The sequence below is a fragment of the Astatotilapia calliptera genome, chromosome 16 (genome assembly GCF_964374335.1).
Source record: "Astatotilapia calliptera chromosome 16, fAstCal68.1, whole genome shotgun sequence".
Classification (NCBI taxonomy): Eukaryota; Metazoa; Chordata; class Actinopteri; order Cichliformes; family Cichlidae; genus Astatotilapia; species Astatotilapia calliptera.
In genome coordinates, this window is record NC_137437.1 from 17,718,350 (window position 1) to 17,735,126 (window position 16,777).

Sequence of the window (16,777 nt, forward strand, 5' to 3'; positions counted from 1 at the left end):
GCTATTGTTATGTGGTTGTTTTTATCTTTTTTATAACCCGAACCTTCATTTAACAGGTAACAGGTTAAAAAGGCACCAGCTGCACAACGCTTGAAGGTTGACGCCGAAGAGAACAACAACAATTCTTCCCAGAGATACGATAACAAGAATGAACTGACTGTCTTGCCCTATTCCTCAAGGCCACCTGCGTAGGCTGCGAACTGTTGATCTACGCCTAATAGGTGAAAGGACACTCTCTCAGGCTGAACACAGGATACACATCCCCACACACATACACTGATACTGATACGCCCTCACCGCCACTCTCCCCCACTCTCCCCCGCCCAAATCCAATGCCTCCCATGCTTTCCTCCCATCCGATGTGAACAGTGGGCCAGACGGAGGCGCAACCGTGAGATTGCAGCGTCCCAGATGCAGTGTTGCTTGTCTGTGATTTACTGTGTTAAGGTGTCGTGATGTCTGTGTTTTCTTTATGTGCTATGGAGTTTTTCTTTTTCTCCTCATACTGACTCCCTTTTGGGGACCAGTATTAGCAGAATTTCTTTTTTTCTCCTAGATTGCCCTTCCGTGTTACACATTTCATTATTTTTCCTTTTTTCTACCTAGCCTGACCTGTCTCCCCAATGTGATGTTTGTGTATTGTATGTACGGTTGGCACGGTCTGTCATCTCAGTTGTGGGCAACTGCAACCGACAAATAAAAGCACTTCTCAATCCCAGTCAATCTCAAAAAATGCCAGACTATGATGGTTTTGACTGTTTTTCAAACAAATTACAGTTAATGCAAACAAAAGTTGAAACTGTATGAAGACAGGAGCAGAAGATGTTGTGGACCTTAAAACGTGGCACGTGTAACTGCTGTTTTTAGTCTCTGGAAACGAGTTTCAATTGCTGAAGTGTGTTTTCTAAGAAAAAAAAAGACGAATAAAAAAAGTGAGCAAATAATTAAAAATGTAAGTAAAACTAAGACTTGTGTGTATTGCAATTATGAATAGTTATGGTAATTAAGCTACAATTTTCACTCTACTCTTGCTAAATTTCCTGGAACACCCACACGTGTTGAGTAATGTTTATAAAAAAATAACAAATCTGTTAAAAACACGTGGACCAAAAAAGTATAACCCATAATGGTCAGTTCACAGAATTCTCAGTTAAACTGGAGCACATGCAGGAGCAGTACACTGGCTTGTGTGCTAAACCTGCCTTCTGTTTTACAGAGCCCATAAAAGCCAAGGAAAAGTGTTCTGCATTTGAAGAAAGTCATGTTTTCAGTGATTCAAGAAGGTAAAGAAAGGAATTCTATTTGTGCTTTCATTTCTCACTCTTTATCCAGGCCACTCACTCATTCCAGTTCTTCATGTGCAATACAAAGGCTGTTGAGACAGCCACCCTCCTCTCAGTTTTTACTTATGTTGTCTATGGCCATAGCTAGGAGGTTCATCAGTTATGTTTGTATATTAACAAAAAAAACAAACAAAAACGAACCTCTCAATACTACTACCTACTTTTCCTAATAGTTTTTCCTTGACTTTGCAGAAGATCTAATTACACTTCCAGCTGACTCCTTAACAATGTCACCATGTCTGCTTTTCCAAATTTACAAAGATGGACTACAGCTTGTGACTACTACTTAACAGCAGTACATTCTTACAGTACTGTATCGCCCAGGTCAAGAGCATTATGACAAAAACTGAAAGTGAAAATAAAATGTGTGTTGTTCTTCCCTTGTTTTTTCCCCCTCTTCTGTTAACACTTTTTTGGCTGCAACTCACGGAATGAAATGAAAAACATGATTTGCCACAGTTGCTATTTAGCATTGAAGGGTCTTTCTTAGAGATTTCAGATGGCTTTTGCTATGGCTGTTACACATGTACTTCTGAGTTAGGAACCTTTACATTTGACTACTAAGCTGTACCCCTAGCATATCTAAGGCATGCACCAGGCCAGTCTTTCTCTCCTCTTTTGCTTGAACCATTTGTAACAAAATTGGGCACTGTCTGTCTGTGATGTTTGTTTTGTTTTAAACGGTTGGGAGAGAGCTCCATGCCTGCTGCTTTTACAAGATTATCGGTGAAACAGCCTTGGGAGCTGCTTGTAAGTCTGTTTAGTCTGATGATGGTATAACATTGTTTTTGGGATCAACTTTCCCTCTGAATTAAAGACAAAGTGAGATAGTGAGAAAGATTAAAAAGAAAGTAGATAGGAGTACTGGGTGTACTGTTAGGTGTCCAGCAAAGAACAAGGTGGCAAAGGAAAAGGTTTTTTCTGATAAAGCTGATGAGCTATAGCATAAATATTTGGAAAATAATAAGTTTTCTTCTTAACCCTAGAAGCTAGGTTAAGAAGAGAGGTGATGATCAGTGAGCAGCAGCAAAGAAAATGAGCACAGGAGGTATAGAGAAGGGGCTGTTGTTTATGGTAGAATAAGCACAGTTGGAACAAGGAATACAATCTTTGTTCTGTCTTTTTTCCACCCACCCGATTCATTAGCATTCTGACTTTTATGATTGAGCAGTGTGATGTTGGGGTGTAGCGGGCAACATATTTGCAATCCGAAATTTTTTGCTTTCAAAACAATGTTTTATAGTTGTTTAACACACACGCACACACACACAAAGCGCAATTGTAAAACAGTTTAAGTAGCGAATATCCTGATCTTACTTTTTCTAAACTCCATGCAACTCCTCCTCTCCCCCACCCCCACCGTACGGTCCTGTTTCTACCTGATGAGAGAGTTTTTCAAACGCAACAAGTTCTGATAATCCTATGATGTACATATTATATTGTTCTTCTTTTTTCACCCTTTTTTGTCCTAAACTTAAGTAGAAGTATCCTTCGCCATCTGGATGCCAGACACGACTCAGTACTGGAGCCTGGAGGGCTGTTTTTCATCAGAGCAGTTATCCGGGAATAACAAGGGCGAAAAGCGAAGAAAAGAAGCTGCGTGTTGTTTTCTTTATGCTACTACGAGAAGTCATGTCGCGCTATTTCCCCACGATCATCTGTCGTTTGGCGACAATATCTGCGCTCCTGCTGACCAGAGAAACGAACAGTACGTACAAAGATTTTGTTTGTTTTATTTATGCTTGGATGGGCTTAAGCTGAAATGAAATGAACTGGCAGGTGTTGCAATTAATGCTGTCCAAATCTGACTAACTGGCTAGAGTTCTCTTACTGAACAAGCAAAAAGAACTTAAACACTGAACATGAAGTAAGTGAAGTACAACCGAAACAGGAATAACACTTTTTGAATAAAGCGAAATGTTGCAGAAATCTGCACATTTTGCATCACATTTGTTTTTGGGAATGTTGATTAAATAGAGATTACAATGCTATTGCTTTTGCCATGCCTATTTCACGTTTTCATTGTCTCATTAAAACAACTACTTGTACCAGTTTGTAAAGAGAGAGCCAGTTTGATATTGGGAAGAATCGAGTTCGGCTCAGGTACAGACACAGCAGTTCCAGTTTCTCATGTAGCCCTTTGGGAAAAATTAGTTACCTGCAGGGACACCAAATAGCTAAGCGTAATGTTTGTGCCTTTTTTCGGGTTACATTTTTACTTTAATGGCAATTGACAGGCTGTAGTCATTTTGTGGAAACTTGTTTTTATTAGTTCAGGAAAAACTTTCTAAAATCTTTTAGTAGTTTTAGCTGCAAACCCTCCTCTCATTAAAAGATTTTGGCTTCTGCCACTTTAATTCATGTGACCACATATATACAAACCCTCCTGACTGGACTTGATGAGAAAGCTGTGAAGGTTAACTTTCCCATGTGTAGCATTCCCTCTCCCAAGTCTTACAGATAAGAAATAAACCGTGAATCCTCCCTTAGTTGTGCTGCAATAACCATAGGCTGCTGGGGGATTCCCATGATGCATTGAGTAGTTCTTCTTCACTCACCTTTCTCACTCACTATGTGTTAATACACCTCTCTGCACTGAATCATACTTGTTATTAATCTCTGGCTCTCTTCCACAGCATGTCTTCTGTCCTGTCTTCCTTCCCTCAATCAACCAGTTGCAGTAGATGGCCGCCCCTCCCTGAGCCTGGTTCTGCTGAGGGTTTCTTCCTGTTAAAAGGGAGTTTATCCTTCCCACTGTCACCAAAGTGCTTTCTCATAGGGGCTCATATGATTGTTGGGTTTTTCTCTGTGTTTATTATTGTAGGGTCTACATTACATAATAAAGCGCCTTGAGGTGACTGTTGTTGTGATTTCTAAATAAAATTGTGTTGAATTGAAAGGAAACTGAAAAAATATGACTATTCAGTTCTGTTCCCTGATTAGATCTACACAGTACTAATTCCGTATTCCTCACCCAGACCAGACGCCAAGCTGCTCTGATAGTCCTGGTTCAGGTTTTGAAAAATTGATCCTATTTGGATTTGTAGCTGTAATTGTGAAACTGGTGTTTTACCTTATGCAAATCTGCTTCTTTCTTGTTTCTATTTTTACGCTGAGGTCTGAGCTTTAATAGTGTTTCATGCTCTTTACAGGTCTCCAGGTGATTGGTGGAAGTGTGACAGTGGTTCAAGGAGGCACTGCCTCCTTGCATCTTACCGTGCCAAATCATCCACACTGATGATGATTTGACGCAGATTACCTGGCAGAGGACAACCAGAGAAAAACCTCATAATGACAATTTTATCACTGTCCAACCAAGGGAAGGACCACGGTTTGTCAATGGACAGGATGATCGATTTAAATATATCAGGAATTTTAACAACAAAAATGCAACTCTCCAGTTATCCAGTGTTGCACTGAAGGATGAAGGCAGCTACACGTGCATCTTCACATTGTTTCCCAGTGGAAATCAAAAGACTGAGATTCCCCTAATAGTAAACTTTTTTTTCCTTTATTTTAAAATACTCTTGTGTTTGTGTGTGAGACAGAGACAGAGTTACTTTCACCATTCTGCTTGCATGCTGATTTATTTGTGTGCTCTTTGTGTGTATCCTAGTGCCTCCTTTCACAAACATCAAGGACAGTCTTCCCACTTTGGGCACAGAAAAGGTTTTATTTGCTACCTGCACGGCTGCTGACTCGAGGCCTCCTGCCGAGGTGAGGTGGCTCACTGATGCTTTGGGAGAAAAAGTTAGGATGACAACAAATTCCACACAGTATGACAACGGTACGACTACCACAGTCAGCTCTCTGTTTGGTGTTCCTACGAGAGAGATTAACGGTCACCAGGTCCAGTGTGTCATCAGTGGTGACTCCCTGTCTAAAGAAGAAACCCTGCCCTTCACCATACAGGTCTACTGTGAGTATCAGCTGCGGATGTAGTTTATTATTTATCTTTTATCCATGGTTGATGTATTTGTTATATTTTTTCTTGGAAATCTCTGCAAAGTTTGCTAGTGGATTAGCCAGTGGACACATCTGTCGCAATGTATGAACAGACTCAGTCGCAGGACTCTGTTAGTGAAACGATTGAACAGTTTATTTACAAAAGACAAAATACCTACAGCTCTACTGAGGGACTGATAGATATGATCTTTTTCCCAATTCTTACATTGCTAAAAGCCTTACGTGTTGTAAAGACAAAACATCCTATGTACCAAACTTTGGTTCGACTCCTTACATCATTAAATGATGTAAACAAAAGCAGTTTTACTTTGATGTTTCACAAAATCCTCAAATGACTAAAACTAATCAACTCCAGAAAGTTTGTTTTGGAGTTTGTTCTTCTTTTGTTTTGTTTTTTTAAATGAATGGGAGTGAAACATGCCAAATCTCATGACTTTGCCTCCTGTTTGTCACACAGTAGCATGTTGTCACAATAGATGGGAAAATACTTTCTGAAAGACAAAGACATCTAGACTGATTTTAAAAAAGAGCATTGTTTCACAATTATTGCTAAAGACTGAATCATGGCCTGTCCCATACAGCATCAGCCTCAGTCCCAAAAGTTTGTCGAGTTCGGATCGAAGATGTAGGAGACAGAGGCGAAACATTATTTTCATGTTATTTGTCTTTCTGCTCTTGCAGTCTCTCCCACAGAAGTGAACATCAGAGCAAAATCTGAGGACTCATTTGAGTGTGTGACAGAAGCCAATCCAAGTGCAAATTTTACATGGAGCAGGTAAAGTAGCTTGAATAACAGTTTCAGCTGAAACATTCATTTCATTGGTTCTTTTTGTTTGTCTCAAGTGACCTGTGTTTGGCCAACAGTAGCACAGTTTCTACCAGCATCCTGTTGACCAAAAGCCACAAGTCATTGTAAACCCTCATTATAAACACAGTCACCCACTGATCCAGTGTGGAAATCTCATTCTTTGTGAGCCATGTGCTTGATTTGTGTTGGGTAGATAATGTTTCTTTATTGTCTCAGTCTTTTTTTAATGAAATGTGAAATAACAAACTAAATGTCATGAAAGTGGGAAAGAACAATCATCTCATTCTCATGTTCTTAATTATTGTGTCCCTGTAGGAGCATGCTCTGCTGCTGGGGTCTTATTTGGTGTTTTGCTTTTCCTGAATGTTGTTGGGGCTGCAGCATGGTACTTTTATAAACATGGATGTTTTCAAAGGTACTTCATATATGAACTTGCATGTATCTAATATCTAGAATAATACAGAATACTTCTGATTTTAAAGCTTATGTACTTAATGTCTTAAGTGTAAAGTTTAATCTAAAGGCAGGCCTGACATCCTCTAGTAAGCCCTTTCATGTAGTTTCACCGCCCGGTACCATGAAAGCCTTATTGGCTATTGCCATACAATACCAGATTTGGCAGGTCCACCACTGGTGCTCTGTGCTTTTCATAGATGAGAAAAGGTTCACTCTGAGCATATGTCACAGACATGAAAGGGTAGAGAGGAGCCATGGAGAACATTATGTTGCCTGTAGCATCATTTAGCATGAACAGTTTGATGGTAGGTCAGTGATGATGTGGGGAGACAAATCCATGGAGGGACGCAGAGACCTCTACAGGCTGCCATTAGGAATCAGGGTGAAATCCTTGAACACATTGTCAGGCCCTACACTGGTTCATTTGATCCTGGTTTCCTCCTCTTATACAATAATGCTTGACCTTAATAGGCGAGAATATGCAGGCAGATGAAAGAATTGGTACTAATCACTCTCCTAAACCCAAAAAACTGCTGTATCTTTTTTTTTTCACTTTGATTTTCAGGGTGTCTTTGAATTTATCCCTCTGTAGGTAGATCATTTTCATTTCCATCGAACAATGTGACATCCATTTGTTCCTTACACATTACCCAGTCCATATCAGTATAGATATCCGGATGTTTGTTTGTTTTTTCCAGTATTACGAGGGGCCAAATCACATTTTTGTTACATTGTTACAAAAAGCAAAGTGCATTAGTTAGCTTGGTGCAATAGAAATATTAAACGTTCTCTTCACCTGTCCAGCACATTCTCCTCATTGTCTAGGTTAACAAACTGTAGTTAGCTCAGAGGCTGTAGTTGCTATTCTTAGTGGGGAGACTGTCATGTGTGATACCCTCTGTGGTCCTGAAGAAGCGGCCTTTGGTCCAATAAGTATGCAATTGTGCTAGTCTACCCCAATTGAACCACATGCTACATGGCCTTTTCCCTCTTTATAAAAGGGAAGCCATGAACAAATATACTGTCACTGAAGACAAATGCAGTAAAAAGATAGAAATGAATTTGATGATGTCCAAGAGTTCAAGTCTTCACTCACTGCCTGCAAAGGATTCAATAAAGTATTCCGACTTAGTTTATGATTATATTTATTTGTCAAGTTGAATCTCAGCTGCAGGTAATACAGAAGTTTTTGCTCAATTCCTTCAGTTGCAACTGAGTCTGCAATTAAATTGTACCTTTATCATTTTATTTCAAATCTACTGTTCTGGTGTACAGAGGCAACATTTTAAAAGTTGATTTGCAGCCTCTGTGAATACTGTGTCGCTATTTTGTACAGTAGGAGGTCTTTAAACCAACATGGTGGCAAGCAGCATGACACAAAACATCTGGGAGTGTGAGAAACAAAGATCACGGACCAGAGGAAGAAGACCTACAGAGAGATCAAGAGGTCAGTAACAGTTAATTTGTTCATATACTTCGTAGCTCACTTTTGTTTCTCCCACAGTTAAATAAGTCTCTGAAAAAAATGTTGGGATTAATTATATATTTTAATGTTAACTACTGTTGTGCAGTTTACTGGAGACTCAATTATAGTTTTAGTTGTGTACAAGGCATTTTACTACATCTATCTTACTTGAAAGAGCTGAGCTACAAGAAAAAAAACATTTTATTAATGTGTGTGTTAAGTGTTATAGAAGTTTAAATGTTCTTTGTTAAATCTGCTGACACTGAAAGTATTTGCATTTTCAGTTGAAATTAAATACAGGTCTAAACAAATGCTCCGTATGATCCCTCAGGAATCTCTCTGACAGCAAAGATGAACATTATTTGGACTGAAGGCTCCACCAACATGTCATTTTAAAGTCAGCTGGTAAAGAAACAGATCAACAGTCGCCTGAAGGTATATACCTTGTATACTGAACCCCCCCCAAGAAAAAAACAGGCCTACAGCTTGATTAGTTTTAAGTATATTAAAATACATTAATAGTATAAATCAGCTCAAATAAAAAGCTTGAAGAACATGGTTGACTGTCAATATCAACAGTGTGAATTAAAATGTAATGAAAAATGACAGTGGACTGGTGGAAAAGCAGCTGGTTAAACATACTGCCATCTCCTCTCATAGTTGTCAGAGCTTGAGTTTAGACTCTTAGTCTTAGTTTAGTCTTGAGTTTATCTGTATTTCTAGTTCGCAGTGTCTTGTTTGATAATAGGTTGCGTTCATGTCTTTGTGTCGTCTCTGTGTCTTGTCCTCAATGTCTCACTGTAAAATCAGGTTAATAAGCATGGAGACAAGACTACCTGTTTCCTCAGTCATGTCTCTCGCTCTCTCTGTCTCTTCACATCTCTGTGTCCGTGTCTCAGCGTTTGTGTGTTCCTGTTTACTTTGGTAGTCGTCATCTCATGTGCCTCGTGTTCTGCTTTGCTTCCCATCTCGTCATGTCTATGTTTCTCTGGCTGTGTTCCCATGTTCCCTGTGTCCACTTCTCCTAACCACCTTCCTTTGTATATATTGTGTCTGTCTTCCCTTATACTTGTACGTTATGTTCAAATTGTGATCCTGTTAGTTAGACAGTTTGTATTTAGCTTCCTTTTCATTAAAAGGCTCTCCTTTGGCTGAAACTCCTCTGTGCTGCCTCCATGTCTGCAATCCTGGGTCCTCATTCACCACACACCATCAAAACAGAGAGCTGCAATCTTTTGGAAGATTGAAACAAACAACACAGCTTTCAAGAACAACTGCCAACAGCTACCACAGGATGGCAGTAATGTAAAGGATGGATTCAGACAGGTGGGGAACTTTATAGCAACACTGTTCAAGATGAAAGGAGAAAAATTGTTTTACTTTGGTACATTTTAATTTATGTGTATTTTTCGATTTGACAAGGCAAGCACTGTTTGCCTTTCTTGTCCTGTCTGCCATGTGTTAAATTACAGTAATGTGAAATGATTCCTGCTTAATGATAGAAATACAGTGAAATATTTTAATTATTTGTTCACTGATTTTCTCTAATTTTGCCTGTCGTTGCCAAGACCTTCAGGATGTAGCTTTAGCATGTCTCTTCCTTTTGAAGAATCATAAAAAGGTTCTTGAAATATTTACTTGGTTTCCGTTTCTTGTTTACACCAGTCAGAACTACTTTCATCAGTTGTATTATTAATGTGGTAACTGTAGACTCCGCTGGTTAGTACGACCTCTCCTTAAGGATACAATGTCAAATTTTAAGCTTACTCAGACTTTTACATTTTGTCTTTTTTTTGCACATTATGTATTTGAAAAGCACCATGACACTATACAGCCACTGTGTGAATGCAGTTGTAGCTGGTCTGTCTGGTTGTGCTGATTGAAGCTCAGTTTTTCTGTCCTATTTTCCTCTCAGTGGTAAAAACTGTCTAAATTCTTTCATCTTTAATTAAATGATCAGTGTGGCTGCTTTACCAGGTGTATCAATTGAGTTTGACATCCAGGCATTCGTGAAAACAGATTTTATTAAATTTAACAGAGTTAGAAGTTAGCAGGGAGTTGGCGCGCTAGTTTCCATCTAAATATAATACACCATGTTCTGACTGAGAGATTTCTGAAACAAAATAAAACGTACAGATCTGCTATCACTTCCAAAATAAATGAAGACAGGAAAGTAAACAGCAGTGATGTTTGTAGGGTTACTGAAGTTGGACTAGCTGGTATATAATGGTGTGCTAGGTGATCGCTTGCGACACGGCTATGTTAGCATAATATAAACACATTGAAGCTGGAGGATGAATTTTTTTCCACTCCATAAAAGTTAATTTGAGGGTTAGGGGTTAGGGACAAATGTAATCGCATAGCAGGATGCTGGAAACAGACCAAACGTCAGTCAGGAGAAAAACTGAGATAATCCATCCACAATGCGAGGTTAGTCATTAATATACTGCTGCATGGGCTGTGCTGTAGTTGCATTGTAAGGGTTAAAAAGACTGAGCTTTAAAATGATTAGCAGTAATAAAAAAGAGAGGCCGACAGTGATCACTGACTGTTTTTAGGGAGTTGTTGAGATTAAATAGAACAAGATACAAAGCATTAAAACATGTTAACAACACAACGCAGAGTAGTTTGGGCCCGGAAGCAGGATTGATCATGTCATCACTTAAAGACTAGATAGAGCTTTCCTATTGGACTTCTGTGGTACTAAAGCCCACGCAGATAGTAGTTATAATGCAGCACTTAGACCACACAACATTCACACAACACAAACCCACTGAATGCATTAATCAGTCTGTCTGATGACAGATTGCCACATAGTGCACACTATGTAATAAATAATACAGGCCTGCCTTTTGTGTGTTCCTGACAGTGAATGCACAAGTTTTGCACTAGTAAAATTTAATATAAAGCAACTTAAAGGGATTTTTAAAAAGTTTACTGATAAAAGATGCTTCTCTATTGGATTTATGTTTACTATCATTATTATTTTTATAATTATTAACTTTAAGAAAATTGAAGCTTGGCTGCTGCAGATATTTTTATTTTAACTAAAAAACGCAATAAGATGTATTTTCCATGAGTAGTTAGGAAGATCAGGTTTCTCTGATCCATCATTGATCTGATCAGTATACTGACATACAAGATACACAAGGGAAGTGGACACAGCCGGGGCAAACAAGCACAAGTAGACAATCAACACAATGAGGCAGAGGAGGAATAACGAATAATAACACACAAATATCACCAGAACGCATACACTACACATAAGAGGAACAGAGAAAACACTTCTCTGAAATATGAAGTTAAAAACCTAAAGAATAAGTAAACTAAGATTATTTATTATTTTGCGTGATATTAATATTTGGTAAATGGCCTGTATTTGTATAGCACTTTACTTAGTCCCTAAGGACCCCAAAGTGCTTTACACTACATTTAGTCAGTCACCCATTCACACACAAATTCACACACTGGTGATGGCAAGCTACATTGTAGCCACAGCTGCCCTGGGGCAGACTGACAGAGGCGAGGCTGCCGGACACTGGCGCCACCGGCCCTCTGACCACCACCAGTTGGCAACGGGTGAAGTGTCTTGCCCTAGGACACAACGACCGAGACTATTTATTTAACAATAAGCAGAACTACAAAACTTGAAAGTCCAAAAGCGCAAAACACAGTTTTAAAGACCCAGGAGAATGACCCTAATATCATATTTTAATCTTTATGTTATTGTTTTTTTTCCTTTTTTTTGTCCTCATCCAGACCTTTAACTCCATACACTCAACTCAGTTGACTGATTCATAACACAGATTGGTCAAATGGCTCCAATGACTCATGCCATCCTTCAGCAGTGACAACAGTGCACTGGAGAGGAAACAACATAACTACAGACAGGAATTGCCACCTTATCATGGTGGAGAGGTTTGTATGCCCTAGTTGTCCCAGGAACTATGCTGTCAGGGGCAATTTGCCCCTCAAGGCAAATCGTTCACGGGTGAGCAACCGGAACAAGTGAAATTTAACAGACTTCTTTGATGAAAAATTCAAAAATGGTCCAACGACCATATCTCAGTTACTATGGCTCCAACCTGGACCCAGGCTCAGGCAAGGGGCTTGTTGAGAGTCACCTCTGTAGTACATGGCCCCTGACCAGGCTTAGCCCAAAGGAGCCACATCGGGCAAGATCATCTGATGAAGGATCTGTGGTGGTCCAGTGTAATGTGGATAAAACGTAGAGGCCTTGATGGACCAATCCCCAGTTGCTAGTTTGTGCTATACTGTGACAAGTGTCCCCTTTTTAAAATTTTATTTTATTATTATTATTATTCAGCAGTTTGCTTTATTGTTAAACATTGTGATAAGGAAAGAGTTATACTCTAAATGTACTGTGACATTATCTACAGTTTTTGATAACTAAGCTAGTTAGAGTCACTGCTTCCCCTTCCAGAAACTGCTCCAAAATGTAAAAGGCTAACTAGCAAATTTCACTGTTGTTGACACAAAAGCTTTCATTGTAATGTGAGTAAAAATCTATTTCATCATCTGTTTTGTGTTGTTTGTTGGTTAGGAGTATACAAGCTTAAGGCAAGTCAAAGTCTCTGGCTCAGGCTGGTTGTGTAAACACATAGTGAATGAAAAGAGGTCAGAAAGGAGAAATGCTCAGTGCATCGTGGGAAACTCCCAGCACTAAGGGTGGATTCCAGTGGCAGCTAGATGAAATGTCTGTCTCAATGAAATTCAAGGTGGAGCTGGCATTGGCACCGTGTGGGAGGAAAAGCTGACGATTTTAAGGGATCATGACTGATCCCTTAGGGGCCATAGACAACAGTAGTTTTACTTAGTTTTGTTTGAAATAATGATTAACCTATCACCATAGAATGTTTCCCTGACAGGGTACCTATAAGCCTTTTTGCTTCCTAGAATTGGTTGGCTGAGCAAAGAGTAAAGAAGGTAGGATGGTCCATTAACAAGAAAAGAGAAATTAAACTCATAGCGAAGTCCACATAGAAGAAACTGCTTGACTTTCCTAGTATTCCTAGTATAAATAAGATAGCTTATTTACTTCAGAAAAGTTAACATGTATTTTATTTGTTTTATTTTAATATCAAATAAAGTTATAGCTAAAAACATAAAAATTTAAAAAACATGCTTGCACATCTCAGTCTTGCACAAAATCAAAAAACCCGAGCAGAATATTGATCCATGTCTGCACAGTGTTATATTTTTAGGACTGGCATGGTTTGCAACATTAAAGCAGTCTGGCCCAAAGTGATATTTTTGTTCATGAGGTTGCACCCAAGGCAGTGGCTTCTGAAAGCTGAAGGCTCTGCTTCCCATAATACCTTTAAATATCCTATGAACCACAAGTAAACCAGCAGTCTGAGAGCAAAATGCTTTACTGGGTTGGTACAGACCTATGAGGTCTTTGAGACAAGACTGGGCCTGATTATTCAAGACCTTGTATATGAGGAGAAGGATTTTAAATATGATTGTGGATTTAACAGGGAACCAATGAAGAGAAGCCAGTATGGGAGAAATATGCTCTCTTTTTCTAGTCACTGTCAGTACTCTGCAGCATGTTGAATCAACTGAAGGCTTTTCAGGTAGTTTTTAGGATCACATTTGGATACTTTGGATAAATTTGATACACAGACCAAAGTGTCATAACTCAGCATGTGATCATGAGGTTGGGAACTGACTTCTCTCACAAAAACAGGAAATACGTGATAATTATAAGTCTTATGAGACAGAACTTCAGTCTCTCACGTGCTGTGAGGAGAGAGAGATTTTTACTGTAATTCCACTGGTTGAGTTGGCTAACTAAACTTTTTATTAGCTTCATTGTGTCTTTGTAGGTGATCTGAAACTATAGATCTGCACTATCAGTACAATTGCTAAAAATCTTTTGTATTCTAAAGGGAAACTGTCCACAGTATTGCACTCCTATCCATATACTGGGGGAAACATTTTCAGAAATTCTTCCAAAATCCCGTTTCCATATTATTACATTTAGATTTCTGTTTGCTTCCATCCAATCATTTGCTACCACTTATCCATTTGAGCTGCAGTTTTAGACATGCCCAGATCTTCCTCATCCCAGCGACTTATTTAACCTTTTCCAATAAAGCCATCTGAGTGATGTAAACTTGCCGGGCTGCTCGATTATGGCAGCTACGACATTGTAGCAAAGTTTACACACTATGCCTACTTGATCCACGTCTTTTTTTTTTTTTTTTTTTTTTTTTGCCTGTCCCATTTGGTTCTTTAGCCATCAGAATTGTTGTCTGAAGACCAACAAGGATACCCAATGGATTTACTTTGCCAAATGGATCATCGTGGCATTGCCGTATTGGTCCATTTGGTCGATCTTTGTTTTTATTATTTATTATATTTTATTTTCAGATTTTACAGACGGGACAGACATGAGTGAGGGATAGGAAAGGAAGAAAGAAAGAGGAAGGAAAGGAAAAACAGAAGGGGAGAGGGACAGTGAGAAACGGGGGGGAGAAAAAAAATCTCCTGGATCACCTGTTGAGAGAAAAATAGAAAACAAGCAAAAAAAACAAAGCAACATACTAAACACAACACCATCGCATTAATCTAGCTAAGTGTAAACAGCAGTAAATACTAAATATTCAATGTTGTTGTGCAGCACCCAGGACAGATGTGCTTCGAAGTAGCGGCCAAGAAAGGTGTAATGCCTACTTGATCCACGTCTGACTCCGCGAACCCATAATGTTTTCACACCACTGAAGTTTTTTTTTACCTCTCTTTTCAACCAACGGCCGTCACTCTCCTCTCCAATTAACTTCTGCTTAGCTTTTCCGAGCTTCCCTCGGGTCCTCTTAATCAGCGGTCCCCAACCCCCGGGACTGGTATCGGTCCGTGAGTCGCTTGGTACCGGGCCGCGAGAGTTGAGGCTCAGGTGTGAAATGTATAGTTTTCAGGGTTTTTATCGTTTTTCAGCGTTATTTTGTTATCGTTTTTATCGTTTACTCAGTTTTCCTTGGTCTTTTCACGTGTGGCGTGTATTGCACGCACTATGCAATACATTATGCAGTTTTAGAATTTATATTCAATGTTTATTGTAGCTAGGCTCAAAGTGCTAATGCTAGCTTATTTTAATAAACAACACTGTATTTGTAAAATCAGGTTACCACTAGAGGTGGCACGAGATTACAACCCATGCCACCCCTGTAGATCCGCCCTGATCAGCATGGAGTTGTGCATACTCCCTGCTGATCATCTGCAGGATTAGATGGTATGGAGCCCAGTCTAAGTGGGACTACCTGTATAAATAAAGGTTAAATAAAAATTAAAAAGAGGCTTGTTAGTGAGAATCCTAGACAAAAGGAAATGGTTTAAGGAATCTAAACAAAGAGGCACTGTTAGATCAATGAGGAGGAAGGAGCAGCTATAAAAACAAGCCCACGCAACTAACAATTGCCAGACTAGATGACTTACATTCTAATTCCAGTGATTTAAAAAGAATGAAAACAGGAGACATGTTACAGTTCATAAAGACTAAGAAGCCTTTTTTGTTTGTTTGTTTGTTTGTTTTTTTCAAAAGGTCCTGATCTTGTACCTCATTAATTTGGAAGATTAAGTCAGTTTTGACCTGAGTGATCTGATGTCTGGATGTCTGAACAGGAAAACACCCCTGGCGCTCTACACCATGAACTTAACTGGAGAGAAGAAGTAAAGAAGGGTTTAAAGAGGGATGTAGCAGGTGAGGTACTCAACTGCAAATGCGTCACTGGTAAGCTGACCTATGCTGCTGTTGCCCTGTGTTGATTTACACAAATGTTATAGTATAGAAGAAGATGTTAGCTTAGCAATAATGGCTGCTCTTCAACCTCTATCTGGGATAAAGGTAGAATCAAAATGGAATTTGGTAGCATTTAAATTTTTAATTGATGACTCCTCCAAGAAGCAAGCAAGATACATAAAAACCCCATGTATAGAAGTATCCCCTTGAAGGTACAGCTCTGTAACGATTTTTGCTGTTGCACAATTGTCCCATAAATCTATTTTATGATGTCTCTGCTGCCACCAGGCCCTAACCCATTAGTGACCAAGGATACCACGGCCTGCCCTGCACCACTGTAACATCCATCACTGCAAACATTACCACGACACAGTATAGCCTGCATTTACTGAGTGAGTCATTATATTTTCACTTGTTTTTCCACAGCATGGTTTTTAAAAAGAAAGGAAGAAAACATCATTTAGGCCTACAAATAGTTGCTTTTAGCTGTTGCTTTATTTCCCAGAGGCCCCAAGAGCAAATGAAACTGCCTACAATACATTAAAATCCACTCAGCCTACAGCACATGTACATTCTAATAAAATGCTGACACTCTATTATCAAAGTAAGTCAGAGATGTTTTTTTGGATTTTTTTTGTTTTATGAATAACAATCATAAAACATTCAAAGCTTGCATTTACACTAAAGATTTCACTTAACTATGACTATAACTGCATGTAATGAGTTACAATATGCTTATGACAGTTTGTCTGTTATGCCACAATATATTCCTAAATTGATAACTTGGTTACCACCAATTCTTTAAGTGTGATTAAAAAGAAAAAAAACCAATGGTAATGTTTGACTAAGATGGATTCTTGTAATTTATTGTATTACAGGTTAATTACTGTTAGTTACTGTTAGCTGAATCAAAAAATGTAAAGACTGAATTCAGTCAAACTGACTAATTTTAAAGGATGCAGATATAGTTGCTA

At 39.0% G+C, this 16,777-nt stretch overlaps 1 protein-coding gene across 1 annotated transcript; it reads left to right on the forward strand.

Moving 5' to 3' along the window:
• The first annotated feature begins 2,144 nt into the window (after positions 1-2,144).
• Positions 2,145-12,578, forward strand: LOC113007574 (nectin-3-like protein). Its single transcript, XM_080290696.1, has 8 exons — positions 2,145-3,051; positions 4,496-4,837; positions 4,960-5,262; positions 5,991-6,084; positions 6,433-6,532; positions 7,910-8,020; positions 8,370-8,473; positions 9,178-12,578. Coding segments are annotated over exons 2-5 (480 nt in total). The 5' UTR covers positions 2,145-3,051; positions 4,496-4,836; the 3' UTR covers positions 6,515-6,532; positions 7,910-8,020; positions 8,370-8,473; positions 9,178-12,578.
• Positions 12,579-16,777: the final 4,199 nt, after the last annotated feature.

Excerpts from the sequence above, each read along its gene's own strand:
- LOC113007574 (XM_080290696.1), top strand. Across the intron at positions 5,263-5,990 it reads CTTCACCATACAGGTCTACT|TCTCTCCCACAGAAGTGAAC; the intron begins GTGAGTATCAGC and ends CTGCTCTTGCAG. Across the intron at positions 6,085-6,432 it reads GCAAATTTTACATGGAGCAG|GAGCATGCTCTGCTGCTGGG; the intron begins GTAAAGTAGCTT and ends GTGTCCCTGTAG.